The sequence below is a fragment of the Micromesistius poutassou genome (genome assembly GCF_964030765.1).
Source record: "Micromesistius poutassou genome assembly, chromosome: 4".
Classification (NCBI taxonomy): Eukaryota; Metazoa; Chordata; class Actinopteri; order Gadiformes; family Gadidae; genus Micromesistius; species Micromesistius poutassou.
This window is the reverse complement of record NC_140274.1, coordinates 16,832,756-16,855,439: the sequence shown is the minus strand read 5'-3', so window position 1 is coordinate 16,855,439 and position 22,684 is coordinate 16,832,756. Positions and strand designations below refer to the sequence as shown.

General features: G+C 42.7%; 1 protein-coding gene across 1 annotated transcript in view; it reads right to left on the bottom strand.

The window, feature by feature from the left end:
- Nucleotides 1-4,405: 4,405 nt before the first annotated feature.
- Nucleotides 4,406-22,684, bottom strand: part of cadm2b (cell adhesion molecule 2b) — a gene marked incomplete at its 3' end in the record, with an annotated part of 127,417 nt that continues 109,138 nt past the window's right edge. Inside the window, exons 4-10 of the mRNA XM_084466501.1 lie at nucleotides 22,302-22,439; nucleotides 17,915-18,073; nucleotides 16,278-16,368; nucleotides 15,338-15,516; nucleotides 8,717-8,743; nucleotides 4,949-5,071; nucleotides 4,406-4,524 (exon numbers count right to left, since the gene is read on the bottom strand). Coding sequence (XP_084322627.1) covers nucleotides 4,406-4,524; nucleotides 4,949-5,071; nucleotides 8,717-8,743; nucleotides 15,338-15,516; nucleotides 16,278-16,368; nucleotides 17,915-18,073; nucleotides 22,302-22,439 — 836 coding nt within the window. The remainder of the gene's footprint in view (nucleotides 4,525-4,948; nucleotides 5,072-8,716; nucleotides 8,744-15,337; nucleotides 15,517-16,277; nucleotides 16,369-17,914; nucleotides 18,074-22,301; nucleotides 22,440-22,684) is intronic.

The following is a 22,684-nucleotide window of genomic DNA, read 5'->3' as shown; positions in this document are numbered from 1 at the left end:
CCATGGTAACGCGGCCATCAGTTGGCTTCACCCATTTCAAGGAGATGCAAGAAATTACATTTACAACCTGCTGGTGAGAGAGAGAGAGAGAGAGAGAGAGAGAGAGAGAGAGAGAGAGAGATAGGGCGAATGAGAGAGATGAGTTACAAAATTATGATTATGAAGAATAGTTTGGTTGATTATTTTGTTTAAGGAGGAGGAGCGAGGGCATCATTTAAGAGATGCCCTCTCCCTCCATCTCTCACTTTCACTCCGAATCCCAACCTCTCTCTATCTCTGTCTCTCTTTCTCCCCATCTCGCAGGGCTTTATTGGCATTGAAAACATTTACATCCCTCTCTCCATTTACATGAGCTTAACGAAGCAGAGCTGAGGCAGCGGCCTTCCCGGTGGAAGCGTCCCTCAGCGTTGTGCCGATGTGTCGAGGGTTTGTTTGTGTTTGCGGTCGCGGTGATTATGAGGGCCGACCCTGAGCGGGCGTGAGGGGGTCACGGCGTCGCCCCGAGGCAGATGGCTGGGCCAGACAGGCGGCCCCGATAATGACAGCATTATTCTGCCGGGACGCGACGCGACGTCCCAAGGTCAGGGGAGGCTGAAGGATGGAGCGGCGTAATGACCTGCTCTCGTTCTACGACCACCCCGCCCGACCCCACAGACACCCCAGTGCTGTGGACGCCCAGGGGGATCGAGACGACGGAAGCCATCGTTATTAAAATAATCGGTATGACCATGCTTCATATTGATGTTCATTATGATGCTGCTGAGGATGGTGATGATGACTGATGATGAAGATGATGATTGTCATTGTCGACGGTATCATTACATGAAGTAATTTATTCTATTAGTAATTTATCCAAAACGACTTGCAGGACTCACAATGCTTCTCAACTGGTTGGTCGCGAGGGCTTTCTGATCGCATAGCATATGCCAAACCTTGATATTAAGAAAGAAGTCAATTAATTAATGTTTAAATGTTAATTCATGTTTCAATGGGTTACTTTTTAAATTTAGCTAAACCCCAAGAGCTTTTTGTTCTCTCCATGTTTTTTACAGTACAGTACATGAAGGTATTGTTGATTACGGCAATATTGGATAATAATAACTTGACTATCTAAGCATCACTTTGTTGCTTTTTCTCTCCCCCTGAAGTCCTCTCCCTCCCTCTTCTCTACCCCTCACATTGTCACCAACCGCCGTAACCTGAAATCTCTCTCTACCTCTACGTTTGCCTCAACTGTTCTGTCCTCACTACCTTCTGTCAAACGATTCTCCCAACTATCCACTGAAGAAGCCTCAAACACTATTCTATTCTCCCTCTCCTCCTCCTTGGACTCCCTCTGTCCCTTTCACTCCAGACCTGCATGATCCTCACCCCCTCCACCTTGGTTGTCCGAATCTCTGCGGTCTTAGTTGCGGGCAGCTGAGTGGAAATGGAAGATATCACTCCCTCCGCTCAACTACCTCAGCTGGACGTCTGGTACCGGCTACCGCCATCACTAAGAGCAACCAAAGGTCGATCAGCTAAATCACAACTGTTCTCTATTTTGGGACCACAGTGGTGGAACGAGCTCCCTGCTGATGTCAGGACCGCAGAGTCGCTCACCAGCTTCCGCAAACAACTCAAAACCCACCTGTTCAGAGTTCACCTAGACTCTACATAGCCATTCAGTCCCTTATTTGTCTGTTGCACTGTTTGTTGTACGTCCTGGCACTTAATGAACGCACTTAATGCAGGTTGTATTCATTCATTGTACTTAATTGTGTTGTGCATGCATGTTGTGTAGCATGTACTTAGTTGTGTAGCATCTGCAGTAGCTAGCTATCACTGCTGTATACGGGGAATGGGTTAGCCTGGCGATTGTCAGTACTTGCACTTGGTTCTATAAACATCTTTACTGTACCGACGGTGATATATTGTTTCACTTCTTATGACAAATATACTTATTGTAAGTCGCTTTGGATAAAAGCGTAAGGTAGCGAGACAGGTAGAGAGACAGAGAGAAAGGTAGAGAGGGACAGGTGGGAGGCAGGTAGAGAAACATCGAGAGACATGTAGAGGGACAGTGGGAGTGACGGGTAGAGAGACAAGTGGGGACACAGTAGATATGTGGGCCTTGTAGTGAGACAGTAGAGGCTATCACACTCTGCATCAAGGCCAACAGAGTGGAGAATTGAATGTGTCCTGCAGGCTTCCTCATCAAGAGATCCGTCGACTTCTCTCTAATCTTTTCATAAATTATTCATCCTAAAGGCTGAACTCTGTTGTTGAACTGAATACAAATCACAGGCCTGATAACTGAACCTAACAATAACTATTAGTACGCTATAAGAATGGCTAGTATGTGTTGTAGTGTTTGCATGTATGTTTTTGCTCTCTCGCCGGACATGAATACATTGTATTTAATACATAAAACATGATAGGAAGTCACTTGTGTTAATTTCTTCAAATTTTAATCTGCACTATCTTTTTTTTTTCTTTACAGAGGCATAGTTTGAAAAATGGATAGTCAATACTGGAATAAAGCAAATAAAAACAAAGATAAAAATAATTCACTCACCCTCCATTAAAAAGCAAATCATCTGCAGTGGTTCAACTTTACAGTGGGTTCTTCATAGCGTTATAGTGAACTACCAAGATAACATGTTTGAGCCTTGGTAAAGTTCTGGACATCGTTGTCTGACCCTGACCAATGGCTCAACATGATACGAGTACTATCTGCAGCAAAATCAAAGGCCATAACGGTGATCGTTGTGTTCAGATCGTTTTTTCATTGTGAGAGAAAGTTGTTCAAATTTACGAAAAAAAAAGAAGTTAAAAAAAGTATTATGTCGGACACCTACTTTAGTAATAACAGCAATAATATCAATCAATAAGTCGTTTCATATAATTAATGTCAATCAAGTGTAATAATAAATACAGATATTTGGACCATCTTCTTTTGCTTTATACTAGTTTCTTACAATCCCTGTTTTGACAACTTCTTTGAAAATATGTTAAAGGAAACTAATCAAATGGGCAGCATACTGATATGATCTTTAAATTAATAGCTTTAACCAGCTTTGCTATTTTTTTGCTTTTCTTTTTTTTTTTTTACCAAAATCATTTACTTACACGCTATATACACTCCTTACGGCAAAGAAACTAGCTTTTGTTTGTGATAAGATAAATGGTAAAACAATTTAAAATCTTATGTAACACTTTAAATAGATGAACTGTATAGGCTAATATACAAATTTAAAACGCATCAGGGATCCCAAGATTCAACAATATTGTTCACCAATACTCACATTAGCAAAGTAATTTACAGCTTTATCGACACACTGAGCATAGTTATTGAATAAAGTAACCTAGAGAATGAGCCAAAATAGGCTCCACTCAACCCTTCCACTCTCACATCCAAACCAAATCATATCTTCACAGGTGGAAGATCCAGGTCCAGGTAGTCCTCAGGATTTCCAGTCAACCAATGCGTCCACCCCAGAGGCTACAGCTAATGAGTGGATAGGGTGTGTCGGTGGAGCTCAAACTCTGCAGCACCTTTCCTCTCTGGACCTGGACTCTTCCACAACAATTACAATCAGACAAAAAAATTAAAACACAATTAGTATCTTTTAAAAATTGTTTTCACACGATCTTAATCCATCTCTGTTTTCGACTCGTAGTCCTGAGACAAGAAGCAGTTGGTTGGTTTGTCCGTCCATTAGTCCTCAGACTTTGTGCTTTGAATGTCTTACATGTTCTGGTACAAACCCAGGACATGGAGCCAAGCTCAACCAAATGAGAATAAACTGAAGAAAATAAAGACAATAAGAGGAGGAAGATGGGGAGGAGAATGACGCATATTTTGTATCGTCGTGTCCAAGAGATTGTTCTGAAAAGAAAAAATGTCTTCGCTCTCTTGTTCATAAAATAAACACTAATATACGGCTCGATTGGGTTTAATTTTGTTTCGTTATTATATTCTTAAACTGCCACACAGTTTCGCAAAACTGTATTTTTTTTTCAGCTGGAGACAAAAAAAAACCTCCACGAAAAAGTACAACTTGAAGAATAAATAGAACAATAGCAATCATTATGAATCACATAATAAATATATGTGATAAATGGAAATAAACTGCTCTCCCCAAAATATAAAGCATTTAGGCAGCGGAAAAACACACAGGAGGACTTAAGCAGGAAACATTCCCCTCCCCCACCGAGGTTGGCTACAAAACAGGGCAAGGCAAGAGTCATCGACTGGATGCGGAAACCGAACGCAGGGAGGACAAACTGGAGCCGCGATAAACACTGAGTCTGGAGATTGCTTTGTGTCTGGTTCTGGTCTGGGTGGGAGGAACCGGGCCAGAGGAGGGACTGGGGTAGGGGGGGGGGGTAGGGTGAAGGGGAGGGGGGCGGGGGGGGTTGTCTAGATGAAGTACTCCTTCTTCTCCTCGGCGTGCACGTGGTTTCCCTCGGCGTTGATGATGGCCGTGTCAGCGTCAGGTGCATCGTCCGCTCCCTTCGCCTCGTGGGTGAGATACGTTCCTTTAAAAAACACATGAATATATAGAAATATAGAAATACGCACGTTGATGTACACATGCCTTGTAGGTTAGTACATTCCTTTAAAACACACATAAATATATATAAATAAATATATATAAAGACACACGATGTACACGTGCCTCGTGGGTGAGATACGTTCCTTTAAAACACACATAAATATATATAAATATAGAAATACACACGTTGATATACACATGCCTTATAGGTTAGTACGTTCCTTTAAAACACACACATAAATATATATAAATATAGAGGTTGATAAACCTGTGCCTCATTCCTTCAAATTGTTTACAGTATATATACATATATATATATATATATATATATATAAAATACACATTCATACACACATATCAATATACATGTACTGGAAGCAGTGAGAGTGCCTTGTCCTGGGGCTCACCTTTATGTCTGGCCAGGTAGCGGCCCAGGACAATGGTCAGACACAAGGTGATGAAGACCACCACCGCAACAACCCCACCCACCAGGGCGTGGTCTGGACCCACCTGACCCAGCGCATTGGGGTCTGGAGAGAGAGAGAGAGAGAGAGAGAGAGAGAGAGAGAGAGAGAGAGAGAGAGAGAGATGAACACAGAGAGAAGGCAGAGAAAGTAACAGAGAGAGGGAGAGAGAGAGAGACAAAGAATCCTATCCTATCCTATTTCATCTGTGTGACGTGAATATATAAGTTTTCCATGCCAATAAAGCCCTTTGAATTTGATTTGAGAAAGTGGAGGAGGAGAGATAGGACGAGAAACCGAGAGAGAAGAGAAAGAGAAAACATTGATATTTTGAAAGATTTTCTTTAAAGATCTAATTGGCCCATGCAGCGCCATGCAGTCTGTACTGAACGAGGATACGAGCGACAAAAACTATTTTCCTTCCCTCAACCTGGAAAATAATACAGACTTGTGACTAGTGACTGGTAGTAAGCTCTCGTGGAGCTGCTTTCCCTAATGAGGATCCGCAGCATTTAAAAGCAACCAGACAATCTTGTTTCCATATAATGTAACTGGAACGCACCGGGAAATACAATAACATAAAATAAATGGCAAACTTTAAAACTCCACAAACGTCAAACTTTGAAATGTCTTAGCTCAGTGAAAAGTGTCATTAAGAACAGAAAGTATCTTTAAATTGGCTGCAAATACTTTTTTTCCTCACAAAAATATATCCCCTAGCTCCGAAAAAAAGCTCAAATTTTGAATGTCTGTGTGTGTTACTGAGTGTGTGTATGCCTGTCTGAATTACATCTGCTTGCTCCTGTGTGTGTCTGGCTGCACTTGTTTGAGTATGCGTCTGTTTGTGTGTCTCTGTATTTATGGGTGTGGGCCTGTTAGTTTATCTGTGTCTGTGTTTATATATCCATTTGTATATGTATGTGCGTGTGTGTTTGTGTGTGTTAACCGGTGTGCACTAACCGGTGTGCATCGTATTCCTCTTTGCGTGTGTTCATCTGCGTAGTCTTGTCTGTGCGGTGCGCCTCTCTGTGTGGGTACGTGGATGTATCCGTGTTTGTGTGGGCTTCAGTGTATCTGCGTGAATGCGGGTGTGTCTACGTGCTTACATCTCTGTCTGGAGCCGTGCCTCTGTTCCTACGTTTGGGTGTGTGCATGTGTCCGTGCGTGTTTGTCTCTTTTCAAGTCACGTTGTGCACCGCCAGCGGCTCTTTGGAGGGCTAAGAATCAGTCTTAGTTAACCTGAGGACCCCCTGGAGGCCCCCCCCCCCCCCACCGGCTGTGTACGGCCCCTGTCTGTCCTGATCTACACCCCAACTCTCTCGCTCTGGCTTCACGGCGGACCGTCTGCTCTCATTCGCTCACTCTGACGAATGACTCGCGTCGGCATGGCGACCCGGTGACCGGAGGAGAGGACGACCCTGCTTCCCCTCCCCGTCGTCCGGGGAAACAACATTCACACCTATACCTGAGTTGTATATGTAGATGAGAGAGAGAGAGAGCGAGCGCGAGAGAGAGAGAGAGAGAGAGAAAGAGAGAGAGGGAGGACAAAGCACCTGTCGAGCATGCTGTTTGTTTTGTTTTAAACCTCCAAACCCTAACAGGTGCATGGACGTTTCTTTGGCTAGTCGTGCGGAGATGGTTGTGAACTTGTGAACTTTCCAAAAAAATAATGAAGGGAAACTCGTGCGTAAAAAGCCTCCATGTGTTCTCACTCTTTCAGAGCCTGATAGCTATGAAAGCGACGCTCCCACTCCGTCCAACAAGGTCAAACTCTTGGATGAGTAAAGGTTTGAAACAGCGTGCGGCATAGCACAGGTTATGTCATCACACACAGAATGTTGTGTAGCTCTGCTCATGCCTTCCCACTGCTGGCATTCAAAGTGGTACCCTGTTTATTCACCAAGCAGGATCGACGTATTAATATATAATAGTATCATATATTAATATACATCATGTGAAAAGAGGAAGAGGGAAAAAGAAGAGCAAGATGTAGGTTTGAATTCATGCAGTAAAGATCTGTCCATGGTTTTGGGGGCCAAGGAGAAGAGTGCATGCTGGACATTCAGAACCTCATCACCAAAACAGCTGGAAACATTCTAAATGGATGCATCTCATTCTTTCTCTTTTGGATGAGGGACTTCATGGATAGGCTGAGCTGCAGAGGAAATGCTCCCCTCTGTCTGGTAGTCAGAGCAGAAATCTCCAACCTCATGTAGCCCCACAGCCCAATCAGTCCACATCCACACCCAACCTTTGTACTAATATTACGACCATCATTCAGGATCATTATTCATATTGTAGTTGCCTAGGGAGGAACTAATAATATACTATTATCATTTAGCATCATTAGTCATACTGTAGTCTCCCAGAGTTTAAAGGGGAAGAAGCTGAGGCATACCTTTCTGTTTCTATTATTACATCGCAATGTTTTATTTTATAGGTAATCTTTACTGCAGGTTGCAGAAGCACCTTCTGGAACCTGCTCACGTACCCCCTAGGGTACACGTACCCACGGTTGGGAACCGCAGTGCTATACAGCATCGATCTTCTCCACACAGCACCCTCACAGCTGCAAAAGACCACATCCGTACAGGATGCTATATTCCTGGCTTCCATTTAAATGATAACCTAACCCATGTCAATCTCACATATATATTCAACCCATATAGGTCATGCTTACACACACACACACACACACACACACACACACACACACACACACACACACACACACACACACACACACACACACACACACACACACACACACACACACACAGCTTATAGCAACAATTTAATAATTTGCTTTTATCACCTTGCATTGAATTCAGAAACATGTGATTATGAGGTAAGGAGCAGGTAGGGGTAAGGGCATCTTGCTCAAGAGTGGGGGAGGGGGGGGAATCAAACCCAGTTCTTTTAGAATGAGAGTCTAGCAACTACACTAACCTCCTTCCCCCTAGTCACACATTTCCTTCATGCTGCCATGACACATACAGAAGCATCTGTTTAAAACATTTTGTCTGAGATAAAGGAGGCTTTGGCTGGGTGTATGACGTAGGCACTTGTGAGATGGAAGGGATGGCGAGAGACGGAGGGAAAAGAGACACTGATGTGTTGATGTGGGGAGTTAGAGAGGGACAGAGAGAGCAGATACACAGAACAAGCAAGGAATTAAGGGAGAGAGAGGGAGAGCGAGAGATGAGAGAGATCAAAAGAGAGATGGAAAGATTTAGTGTGAGAAAGATAAGTCAGTGTGTGTATGAGAGAAAGCGAGGGAGAAGGTAGACAGGAGAGGTATGGATCATAGGAAAATACTAGATAAGAGAAGGAGAGAATGAGAGACAGAGAGCAAATGAAAGGGAAATGAGAGAGAGAGAAAAATGGAGAGAAAGGAGAGGAAGAGGGGGAAGAAAGAGAAAATGTAAGCAACAAAGAGATAGAAGAGAATGGAGAGGCTGCGAGAGAAATAAGAAAGGCAAGAAAAATAGAGGTAAGGAGAGGGGTAGGGAAAAAAAAGAGAGAGAGAATAAAGGAGAGAGAGAAAGAGTGTGAGGAGAGGCCGTGAGAGCGAGGGGGTGGAGAGAGATAGGGTGTGTACAGCGTCCAGCATCCATCCATGCGTGGTGGTGTCTGGGCTCATGCTGAACCGGGCCGTTCTGACCCAGGGGCAGCGGGCTGGCGGTTACCATAACAACACTACATGTTTACCTGTTGTGGAACCCGGGAAGCCTTTCGCTGATGCCGTGGTTGCAGACACAGAGTTGAAAAACAGTCGAACATGAAAAAGGTTCAAATCACAACACGGAAAATCAGCCCAATGCCGAGAGCAAATCAGCTGTTTGAAAACAACCGCCGCATTTAGAGTGACCCAAGGCAGAGCTTTTAGGTCCGAGCCATATGCATTCTGGGTATATTCCTGTGTAACCAGGACACCGGATTAGGCCGTGTCAACCTACAAGCGGAGAACACACAGTACTATTTGTACTCTGAATCCCCCTGTAGGATAAAGCCAGAGGAATATACGCTCTGAATTATTCATGAGTGCTGAAGAAGCCCTTAGCTGCCGCTGGAAGCGCTTGGGGCTTTGCTAGCGTCAACACTTTAGGGTTCTGGCTTTTATTTTGAAGTTTACCACGTCTGCTGATAATTAGGTGAGGCGTATATGAGATGGCAACAAACACTGCACAGTGTGGCACACAGGATCCTTCTCCCAAACACCCCACAAAGAGAAGCCCACAGTGAATTTAAATACATCCCGACTGTAATTAAATCACTGGTTTGTGTGATTACATTAGCAAGGTAAATGTAATAAATGGAAAATAATGTAACGAGTGATTCAATTATTGAAAACAATATATATATATATATATATATATATATATATATACACACACTTTGTCTTATTATATATATATATATATATATATATATATATATATATATATATATATATGCACCATAACATACAACATATATATATATATATATATATATATGTTGTATGTTATGGTGCACGTCTGAGATTGATTATGCTTATGTTCTGGTCTTCATTAAGTTTGATATTATTACAACATGTACTGATTATATGTTGGGGCCTTTACGTTCATAATTGCAATACTGGGTTTGTCTTGCATGCATATGTTTTAAACGTCCAAAGACATGAGTACTGCAGTCCTACTTGAAAATGTGTCTTATTTTGTGTCTAATTTTTTCCATTTTTCCCCAGGTGAAAGTTGGCAGAGGATATTTTTCAGGTTAATGTCAGAGAAGTAAGTCAATCCGTTGAGAGAGCTGAACAGTGCCCGAGGCTGCATAATGTCTGGGACTAAGCGTGGTGATTACCAAAATTAGATACTTTATCTTCATGATTGTCTGGTTCCGATACACTACATACAGCACCATCTCCAGATTAATATTTACATGATAATTAAATACTGTTGAAATTCCACTCGTCCAATGCTCCTGCAAAACAAGAACCTCATCCTTAAAGTTACCGGCAATATTAAGGGTTTAGGTATCTTGTATAAGGGTGCTTAAAGGTAGGTTAAGAGCATTGGGAATCAAACCCAGAACCATTCGACTAGGAGTCAAACACCCTAGCCATTAGGCTAGTGTACCAAACTGGGGGTCGGAAGTCTAATGATGCCTGATAGGCAAATAGCGTCACTACAATTGACAAATTTATGTGATACAATGTGCTTAGGTTCAATGGGCAATTGTTACAGGTTAAAACAATGTGCAATGAAGCAGATGTTCCCAGCCTTATGTTTACAGCCCAAAACAACAGTAAACTACTAATGGCAAACCAACACCACGGGGCTAACAATATGCTAACATTATAGGCTTACAATAAACAGAATAACAGGGACATCAATAAACATCCAATAAAGATGTCATTGCATAACTGATCGCTAATAAGCAACTTAAGCAGAACAGAACTGCTGAATAGAATCTGTCCACTTTGTCTTATTGAGGAAATACTCAACAGACGCTACGCAGCCTAAAGAGTGTTTTAATTGACGTGCTGTGTAAATACCAGTTTGTGCTGTACTTTATGTTCCACAACGTATTACATAATACTCCCATAACAACCTCCTGCTGGTGTATACTTAGAAAATGTCCTTCGAGGGCAAGGGCGTCATCAGCTTTTTGAGAGTGGGGGGGACATATTTTCACGGGGGGTCTGGGGGTCCTCCCCCAGAAAAAAATTGAAAGAAGTAGATGCAATTTCCCGCATCATTTTACCATGTTTTTAGATTTAAAATGATCTCCCTCTTTCATTGATTTTCCTTGGAGCTGGCATGGTCTGCAATTTCTGACTACTATTATGTTATTTATATATATATATATATTTTTTTTTAATTATTATTATTATTATTATTATTATTATTATTATTATTATTATTATTATTATTATTATATATATATATATTTTAACAGCCATTGAAAACGTTTACATGTCTTGATGATATATAGGCTAGGTTTTTTTACAACAAAGTAGGCTATTAGGCACGAATATTTGATCTTTGTGACTTTGAATATTGCTAATGCCAGAGAATGTCTCATGAGGGTGGTAACATTCTTATCAGAAAAGCTGGCTGTGTTTCGCCATGGAAGAACGCAATTTAGCTATTTGGCCACTCAATGGAAAACTTGGGCAACTTTACTTTACTTTACTCTTCTTCGAAAAAAAAAGTCCTTATGTCCATCTCGTGTCGCTGTCGTTGATCCGACTCTCAACAACAGCTTGCTTCGGTCGGCTTCTGTGCGTGTTTTGAATGCGTGCGTGATGCTGCGTTGTGTGTTAAAAAAACAGAAAATGGATTTCTATTTATATGGGTATTCCCCCTACTGATAAAGTGGAACGGATTTGATTGTGAAGCGATGGAAAGAACACTGGACTAGTAGACCAGTCATGCACTAATATCTTTGATGGCAAATGTGGGGGGGTCGAAATGACTTTTTTTCAAGGGTGGGGGGGACGTGTCCCCCCCCAATTATATTATGGTGACGCCCATGTTCGAGGGTCAAAAACACAGCAGGAAAAAACAAAACAGTTGGATCACTGCAATACTGCCTCTCACGCTCGACAGCCACTATTAAGAATACAAGAATACGAATGAACAACAGTACAGAATTCTGGTCATGTCAGCCGTTGTTCACGGAAGAAGGAGGAGAAAAGGGTAGGTGAAAGCAGGGGAACCGAACAGAATGAGAGCGAGAGAGGAAGGGGAAAGAGAGGGAGAGATGAATCAAGGCCAACGCCGCCATTTCCTGGCTCAGAGCCCGGCCGTGAGGTCATCAATCACAGGCCGCGTGTTTAATGTTGTGTTTATGAGCACGGCTAGACAGGGATGGCTGGTGTACCTGGGGTCGCGAGCGCAGGCGGGGGAGACAGAGTGGGGCTGAGGGATGTTGTACGTGTTGTTATTGTTGCTGTTGCTGTTGTTGTTGTTGTTGTTGTTGTTGTTGTGGAAGGCGGTTAGCGAGGAGGTGGTGGTGGAGATGAAGAGGTGACGAAGACGAAGAGGTGTTGGTTCAGGTGGTGGAGGGGATGGAGGTGGCGTTGGAGGTGGAGAAAGGGATGGAGGCGATTGTGGTGGAGATGGAGACGGCGGATAGGAGGAGCATGGATGAGGCTAAATCAAAAAGAAATCTTGAAAGAAAATAAACAACAAAAGTTCACTGAGGGTAAAGAAACAGATACACACAGACCCAAAGAAAATAAAAAATGGACAAGCATAACCTAGATAAAAAATAATTCAACCAACCAATGTCAAAGCTAATATTGCAAATGGGACATAAACACAGACACTGGCCAAGGCAAAGTTGATGTGTTCCTTCTGAAGCTCGATGCGTCTCTGAACTCCAGACCCCAGAGCAGGGAGCTGTCATGGACGTGGTTCCGGGCCCGTTGCCACGGCGGCTGACGGCGGCTGGTCCTCATTTTTTCCAGACACAGTGATTATTATGTATCCCCCGCCTTCATTTAACTTCATTTATAATGCGGGCGAGCGACGGAAATGCAGATAGTGATGAATAGCGGCGAGGCGGTGACATTTATAGCTTCTCAGCTATCGTTTTATTCACAAATTAGCTTTAGTGCGGAGCGGGAGATCTAAAAGCTATAAGTAGTCAGGCAGCATGAGTGCAGCGCTCCAAAGAATAACTGTCAGATATATTATACATGAAGACTCTCAGCTGCAGCCGTCAGCCGCGCGTCCGCTCCCAGCCACCGGGACCTTGGTGTTTATTGTGTTGATTCTACTACGGTCATGTCATTGGGGCTCATTTCTCACAGATAATCTAATAAAATAAAGTCTCAAACAGCTCCCGGGCACAGGGCACACTTATCAACCTCTAGAGTTTTGAATTCCGCCGTTCCGTTTCAATCTAGAATGATGGAAATGAGCAATGAGGTTTGGGTGGAATGCATGACGCTAGTGGGAACTGGATGCTCTCTTAGCCCAACATAGCTATCCTAGCATGACACAGCTAGCATAGCAAGCTATAGCTGGCCTAGACTGATATAGCTAGCCTATCGTGACACGGATAGCCTCTATGACACAGTAAGCCGAACTTGACATAGCTAGCCTGGCCTGACACAGCTAGTGTAGCTGTAACAGCTGGCCTAACAGAGAAAACATAGCCTGTCAGAGTTGTCTTCCTCTCTTTACTGAACCAGAGATGACGAGACAGACATAACAAATACAACTCTTTCTTTCTTTTCCCCAATCCTGTCAGTCTGTTTCTCATAAAAAGGTGAGTTTTACATTTGTTTTTCCCAAATAATTGCAGAAAAATAAATGCCTTTAGTAAGCGTTAACCTTACAAACTGTCAAATGGTTAGATAAATGTATCAGGACGTTCTTGTTATTCTGCATTTAGTCTATATATATGACAGGAATGTTATTAATGTGCTCGTTTTTGCAATTCATTTATTTTTGTATCTTTAGGCAACACTTAAAAGCTAAATTGTGTGAGCCAAACAGATTAGGTTGCTTCTTGATCTTGGGAAGAGAGCAGCAGATGAACCAGGAACCCCACTGAGCTAGCCCTAGGCTGTTGGGCTAAGTCTGCTACCACTGCCACCTCCATCACCACCACAACCATCTCCAACACCTCCTCCATTATAACCTCCAGCACCGACCCATCAACATTTCTACCTAGTACCACTAGCACCATCGACATTGTTTCTACCATCAGCACTACCACGTTTACCACCACTATCACCTCCATCAGCACTACCACCATCACCACCACCGTCATCATTATTGCCGCCTCCTCTATCACTACTACCACCACCACCCCATGTCCTACATCACCACCACTAGCATTTCATCATCTCCTTCACCACAATAATGATCCCCATCGGCGACCCCACTATGAACACTACCACCTTCATCACCACCACCACCACCCCTGTGGTGGTGGTTGGGGTGTTCACCGACGTAAGCAAACACTCCCAGCATTTTCTCTCCTTGCCAGTGGCATCAGGACAACCTGCTCACATGTTTCTAGGTTGTAAATGGAGGCTAGGTCGTAAACGGGTGGTAAAACGGTCATGAAGTGATGTATGGAAACTCGTAAATAGACGTTTAAGTGTAAAGTGATTAATGTTAAAATGATCAGCCCTAAATTGATGTTACATTGTAAGCTGCTGTTGGTGGTAATTTCGCTCTCTCTCCATGGATTCTAAATCCTCATAATTACATTTAGACTGGACTGTAAATAGCTGTTGTATAATGTTGAATGAGCTTGTGAAAGAGTCCTATATCTTTTTTTATTTTCAAAAAGGAGGTCTCAGGAGGTAGAGCAGGTTGTCTGGAAGCGGACCGGAAGGTTGCTGGCTCGATCCTCAGCTCCCCCTGGCTAAATGTCGAGGTGTCCCTAAGCAAGACACCAAACCTTAACTACTACCGATGTGCTTGCAGTTCCCTCACACAACACCGCAGTCAATGTATAAATGTGTGTTTGAATGGGTGAATGTGAGGCACAGATTGTCTTTGAGGGGCCAGAGTCTAGAAAAGCTACATTTCCCATTATATTTTAACAATCCGTAGAGGTTAACATTATAGTGCTATTTAATTATTCATTATTCTAGAAATTCAGTATTCTGCAAATCATACAATGGTTATACCTACTCATTTGTATTTTATTATATTTCAGCTATTTCTATGACCTACAGATAAATGTGGACAGCATTTGCCACCTATAAAAAAAATCCTACCTGAAACATATCTTTATTATTTTCAAAAATTAACTGATGGATTATCAAAACCCTTTCCAACAGAAATATATTATCACTGTCACCACATATGTCGATTTCTTCCAATCTATTACAAAACGAAAAATATCCCTCCAGAAAAACATGCAGAAGAGCAGGGGATCCATATGTCCATATATGGTGATGGTTCATACACAGAAGTGTTTCCCAAGCTTTGGGTCGGGACTTCTCTCGGGGTCACCTGATATGCATATGGGGTCGCAAGAGATGTATAAGCTGTAGATATTTGTTAAAAAAAAAGTGCAACTAAAATACGTATTTAAAAGGTTTGATTGGTCCCCTAAATGTCTTGTATATACGAACAGAATGCATAATGATTCATGAGCCACGAGCAAAACACTGCTGCTAAGTAGCGGGGGGCAATTAGCAGAGGGTTCACTGGGACATTGAAACGAATGGCAAATTCATGTTGACTACGTTAAAACAATGTGTGTCAAAGCAGATGCACAATTTTTTGCTTTTTATGTGGGTTGCAAAAAATGCCCAGAACCTTCTTAACGAGCCGTTAAAATCAAGCTGTGAATCAGTATGGCGTGGTGTACCGTATACAAAGAGGACGTATTCGGCCCGGCTGGTTCCCAGGTGGTTGCTGGCTTCGCAGCGGTACGTCCCGTTGTCTGTCTTGTTGAGCGTGGTGATGGTCAGCTCGCGGCCCTCCACTATCATGCGCTCCACGTCAGGGAGCTCCCCCCCATCCTTGGACCACAGCACCGGTTCTGGACTAAGAGGAGGAGGAGGAGGAGGAGGAGGAGGAGGAGGAGGAGGAGCAAGGCAAGGGAAGGCTGTTTAGACAAGATCAGATACGATCAGATGTGGTTAGGTGCGATTACGTTAGATCCGATTTTATGAGATAGATGAGTACTTTATTCATCCCCAAAGGGAAATTCAGTGGCAATAGCAGCATACAATGAAACAAAGCATCAATAGAAAAGACAGGTAATGATACAAAAATAAATAAAGTAAATTCAAATAAAGCAATTCAAAAATGAAATGACAGTATCTGTATTTAAAGTATTATATAGGCCTATGCAATAATAGTACATCATATAGTAGTCATACAGAGCATTTGTATTATTTTTCTTTCACAATGCCAAGGACCATCAATAAAAGAGCTTACAATAAATAAATAAAAGAGTTTGTTCCAGATTGTTGTCGAAAAAAAGCTGCTTCACCATGCTTGTTTCGAACTCTGGATTCAAAATACATAAGCGGATCTGATAAGTATTTATGTTGGACCTAAACCGTTTAGAAAACATAAAGAAGGAGATGTGAAAAACATGCAGCGGCGTCTTCTGCAGCTTTGGTCCATTTATTGCTTATCTTTGTGAAGAGATAGGCTAGACCTATTTCATGCAGTATATGGTCAAGACGAGTTCAGAATGTGGAAACTCACTCACTTGTCAGGTTTTCAACTTTTGGTTTAAGAATTACTGTGTTTTTGCATACATTTCAGACTTCTGTAAATATTTGTGTGCAACTTACATGGGGTTCCCTATGGACACACACTCAAGTTTCAAGTACTGCCCCTCCTGTGGGATAATCAGGGAGTTTGTGATTTCAAGGTGAGGTGCATCTGTACAGACAAAAGATCAAAACATTCATTAGCATGTTTTAAACAGTAGTGGGCTATGCTACATTAGTTAGCAGTATAGAGAGTAAGCATTCATTTGCTCTGCTAACACAAACACAATGGAGAAATGTCCCCATTTAAAAGGAAAAAAAAAGAAAAATATTTAAAAATATTGAATAGGTTGGGCCATTGGGCATGAACGGCCTAATCTTTACCTACAGTATTATATGTAGCCTACCATGATAAGAAAAGGCAAAATATTAATGTCCCCTTTTTTATCTCAAAGAAAGAAATAATACAATATTTTGGTGATATATGGGCCACCAAACTCATTTTTTTTCATTTCAGTAAACTGGTCACCTAATAACATTCATCAGCATCACTATGGTCCACAACAATTAGTATTAGTAGTCTGTAGTAGATAGCTCTATAGCTATCTAGACTTGAGGCTAAAGCTTATATCACTTTCCTAGCTCCCTTAATCCCTCACCTGAACCCATAATAATCCTGTGCTGATCCCCACCAACCCCTCCCCCTACAAATATTTATAATCTTAACCTTGAAATGTGATTTCCATACGTTTATACATTTTTAATAGCAGCAGTCCACTCCCCTGACTGAGAATCATTTTTCTTGACCTAACTTGTTAGTCACTTGGGATAAAAGCGTCTGCTATGTATAAGCAGACTCCCTTATCCCAAGTGACTTACAACTTAAGCTGAGAACAATTCTACTCAGCAGCTAAATCAGTGTTTCCCATCCTCTTAAGTCTCATGTAGCCCGACAGCTCCATCAGTGTGGCTCAAGAACCTCTTCATCCAAACCATCTAACAAGAAATGTTTTCCTTTCAACCTAAATGATCATTTAGCATTGCTGTTGACGCTATGATTCATATCGAGAGGATTACATATGTTGGATCGGTGTTTAAAATGGAAGAATCTGAGGAGTATTTCTGGACAACTATTCATCGGCAACAATCGACATAATCTATATAATATTGAACAAATCCAAATTCATATTTTACGTCATCATATATGTTTTGGAGGTAGGCATCCAACAAAGCCTACCCCACTAGACCTAGGACAGTGGTTCTCAAACTTATATTATGAATGTCCCCTGTAAGAGGGGACATTCATAATGTAATTATTCTCAGCCAAGTACCACTTTCACCAGCACCAAGAAATGAAACTGATATAAATAATCGACGTGCATGGGTAAACATGAGCATTAAATGTGTGGTGCAAATACTTTCAGCAAGAAAAATGCTGTGCTCCACGAGTTATGTCATTCATTGGAAAGAGTTCAACAAAGTTTTTGTATTAAGGTGGTATTCAGATTCCACTCATGTCATAAAGGTGGCATTATTTTTGCAACAACATAACCAACATTTAAACAACAAAAAGGAAACATTTTGGAAATTCTACCCTTGCAATCCGTTTTGAGAAACTAGAGTATGTGTTTAACCCCTCGGTGGGGAAAACACCATGCTGAATGACTCAATACAAGTAGAGCGTATGGGCAGGGGTTCATCCATCATCCAGGGCTTACAGTGGACTTGCAGGACCTCGGTGGTGAGGTAGGGCTTGTCCAGCGCCTGGTGCTCCACGCTACAGGTGTATGCCACGCCGTCGTCCCGTCGGTCCACCTCGAACTGCAAGCTGCTCCTCACCGTGAAGGACTTCCCGGTGGCGTTGACCTCCTTAGTGCCTTCAGGGGGAGAGGAGGATAGGGGGGTCGGGGGGAGGAGAACAGACGAGAGAAGGAAAGAGGAGATCCGATTAGAGGTCCATAAGATAGTGGTGGTGGGGGGGGGGTGGCGAGGGTGGGGATAGGGGTGGTGGTGTATAAGTTGGTGGTTGTGGAGGTGGTGGTAGAGTTGGAGGTGGAGATGGGAGTCGGGGGTGGAGGAGGGGCTGGTGGTGGATGCGGTGGAGGTGGTGCTGGCGTTTTGGTGGTAGTGGAGATGGGGATGGAGGTGGTGAAATTACGCAATGTACCATGGGATATAGTGTTGAAATAAGTGTTTATCGAGTGTACACATATTTTACAATATAAAGTAGGGAACCACGTTTGTACACTCAAATTTCTACAAAATGATGAAGATCCTGTGGGTGTGTATGTGTGTGTATGTGTGTGTGTCCGTGCATGTGAGTGACTGCGTGCGTGCGGTATGTGTGTGTGAGAGAGAGTGGGTCTTAGACCATGAGATGGACTGGACCTTTCAGGCTGCGTCACTGCCTTAATGTCACGGTCTACTTCAGATCCAATGGACTGCACGTTAGCGGAGCTGATGAAGGCAGAATGAGGCTCATACTTAAGAATGGATGAATTTAACCCCAGAAAAAAAGACAATAGGACCAGAAAAATGAAATGCGTAACAGCATGCATTGACATCGAATCGAACATGACAAAACACCTTTTAGGGAAAAGAACATTTTTGATATCAGGAGAAAACTGGCTTATTTGGACGGCAGCTGTTCCTATGAGTCTTCAAAGAAAGAAACTGTGTATAAAAGCCTTATATAATAATACAGTTTAGCACAATAGATGAGATATCATTTCACTATGGAGTACATTTTGACATCTGTTTCCTTCTACCAGTGAGAATGGAAAATGTGGCCTTGGAAATTAATTGAAAATGAAGTCAAACTTTTTGGTTTTACGCCTGGATTCGGTTGACTGGGCGAGAGACTCCTGTAGGACTCTCTCTCAAACACTAACACAAAACAATCTCTCCAGTCAAGCCCACTACAGTCTCACTTTGGATCGCTTGGCATCAAAATCACTGTCGTCAAATTGTCGTCTGCGTATGCCAACTCCAAAACTGGAAAGGATTGAAGTTTCTTATTTTGACTGGGGCTGTTGTCCACATGAAAATGATTCTGGAAGATTCCTCCAGCCCAACAATATAGAGGGTGGAAGAGGCCGGGCTGTACCATACTTCCTGCCACAGCTGGTTGTGTGTACAGTAGTGCAGCAGTGCAGAAGTATCATTAAGAACCCTTCACAAGCTGCTGCCCTTCCCAGACAAGTCAGCTTCTAATAAAAGCCCTGCACTCTCTCACACAACCACACACACACACACACACACACACACACACACACACACACACACACACACACACACACACACACACACACACACACACACACACACACACACACACACACACACACACGTATGAAACACACCACCCGCACTCACACACACTTTTTACAGTCAGCACACACTCACATACATCCACAGTCCAATACTGAAACACACACACACACACACACACTTTTCACAGTCAGCATACAGACCCACGAGGACAATTTTTTGTCTATTTTTATTGCCTGATTATGCACATGTATGGACATGCATACATGTGCATAATAAGATTGAATACAAAGAACAAGCAAACATTAAGTCAAACATTTTACAGTGCTTTTAACTGAGAGCATACTGAGATCAAAGTCACTGAGATCCGGAAGATTTTCATAAGAAAGGGCCTGGCTGGGGATTTGACTCTGAAGCTGGGAATATCAGCTTCCCTTTCCTGTTTTTTTTTTCAGTCTTTCTCAGTTTTTCTAGGCTGCAGTTGACTAGGAGTTTCATCACCATGTCACTTAATTAGGCTGGTTTGTAACTTATTTTTTCGCTGTAACAACCAAATAAAAACATGTAATGTCTAATGGTGCTTGTAGGGCCTGCAGGAACTCCAGAGTCTCTCTAGGTAGGGTTGTGTCAGGATATGTCTGTGTGTGTTTAAACATTCAAAAGGAACATAATGTGTTCTCTTTGCCGATGCAACGGTTGCACCAGCAGCCCGGCGGATTATTATCTTCACTGTAATGCTGTCACGCACGGCTGTCACTCAACAACAACTCATTTGTTCGCCTCCGTAAGCCGCAAAACAAATTATTTGCCAATGAACAAAGGTTGCCTCTTAAAAATCCCACGATGTGCGTTGTCCCTCGCACAAACGGCAGGAAAACAAACCTCTGGAGCGTGAAATAAACGAGACATGTTTTTTCGCTGTTGCACCTGCTGATGTCCTCCAGGCTCCAGCCGTGCAGCTGGGAACCCCCCCCAGGGGAAGGGTTTGAGTGACGGACGACACAGCCCGACAGCGAGGCCCCAGCCGCAGCATCACACAGACGCCGCAACTGATGCTCCCACGACTACCGCCACTAGCTCCGGCGCCACGGCACCGTTGGAGCGTCTTTTATTGAGCGCCTTTTATGCAGTGTCTTCAGAAGCTCCGGCACACAGATTGACATTTCCCCCCTTTGTCACGTTGACGGGGAAATCGCTTTTAATGTGCGGAGCCTCCGGTCCTACTGTGTATACTACCTCTACTTGCCTATGAAGAGCCGAGGGTTTGTTATAATAATACACAAACACACGCCCAACAGGGGTGAATAGCCTAATATAAAAATATCTGCATCTGTATGTACATGACAGGTCCTGACAAGGCAAGGCAAGGCATATAGCAAAATGAATACACAATGAATTCTGTGAAGCCAGAAGGTGAGGAATGGAGGCTTTTATGATTTTGTGCATAAATATGTGGTTTGGATCATCACTTTTCATCACTTATTAATAAAATCTCTTGGATAGCCAATATTGTTTTTCTGTTAGTCATGCTCAGGCAAAAACATGTCGCATTGGAATCTATTTCATGTCAGTTTGGAGTGAAATATGTTATTTTAAAATCAATCTCAGGAGAGGGACAACAAACTCCCAACACAACAAAATGTTCATGCGTTTTGGAGGCAGACAGTCTGGTGTCAATGCGATGTGCCAAGCCTCCACTGGCCTTTCAGAAATATACGTACGTGCAAGCCATTTCAACAAGAAAACTTCATTTCCCAGCCCTCCCCCATCAATCATATTGCCATGTGGGGTACGCCAACAAACCGGCCAAGAAAGAGCTTCTCTCTTGTGCGCAAATCTTCAATAAAGAGCAACTGCCGTGCACAGCTTTCCCACTGCAACCCCGCTTGCATTAAAGAGCTACACATGGCTTAAACTATCAAATCACAGGAGGGGAAAAAAACATCACTTTTCACCCGGCGACTATAAAAACACTTCAGATGCTGTGCTCTCGAGCTAAAAGCCGCTAAGAAGACAAATAAACAGGTGTTATTTGCTAGCAGGAGGGAGAGCCTAGCAATAGCTTCGCTGACAGATATACCGCAGAACATTAGCAGCTCCACCGCACTCGGATTGCTTCTCAAAGACTCTCAGACACTCTCAGACAGGATGTTAAACCGCCTGCATAGGTCGGGCATCCATTTTACTTCCACTAGAAGCTTCTCATAGGGCTTTATTCACCTAGGGGCCATCTCACGCATTCAGTTCACACACCCAGCTAACTTTTAGCACAAAAGATGGCCCCTATGGGTGAATAAGGCATATGGCTTGTCTTTGTCAGCAGTATTGAAATGTATTGATGTGTTTTCTATCTCGATTGCTTGAGCCAGACAGTGGAAGAGGAAAATTAAGGTTTAGTCAGTTTAGTTTTCAACCACCCAAACAGATGCTGTAATGTTGATGATACTTGGGATAGTAATACTGTCTGTTCAGTTAGGGATTTACAATGAAACATTATCAGCATACAATAGATGTAAATACTGTGTTGGTTGAACTTAAAGAAGCCGTGAATGAAGCAAGCACATCAGAGATTTAGATATGCTAATAATAAATCATAATCATTCAAATACATTTCTTTATTGTTTGTAAAATTTGATTACTACAAGGAAATAAATAGTTTACCAAATGCCTCAACACGCACAATACAGAATTAATGACTGTATGATATACTGTATGAATGATGAATGTTGAAAACATCAATCTTCATCGCATTAAATCAATCACAATAAATAATATAACGACAACATGAACTTAGAGCATAAAGGTCATGTCGGGTGGTGTACCGCGTTGTCCTACCTTGGACCTCCTTGTCGTTACGGAACCAGCGGATGGTGGCGGCGGGCTTGCTCCCTGCTGACGCGCAGGTGAGGGTGATCATGTCCCCCTCCATGGCCGGTTTGGTGAAGCCGATGATCTCAGGCCGCTCGGGGACACCTACGGTACACCGAATGCGCAAGCTTCAGCGTTTTTAAAACATCCCTTAAAACATGGCTCAAGACAAACCCTGCATGTGATCACTGATCTAACACTCGGTTTCCACACCTGGGGAGTATGTTATGCATTTGAAGCTGTCTTATATGGTGATTGTGGAATTGTGGAAATGACAATTCTAACTGTGGTGATTCCTGCCCAAGGACCATGCAAATTAGCAATCTAGCTCACTTTGGTCCAACTACTGT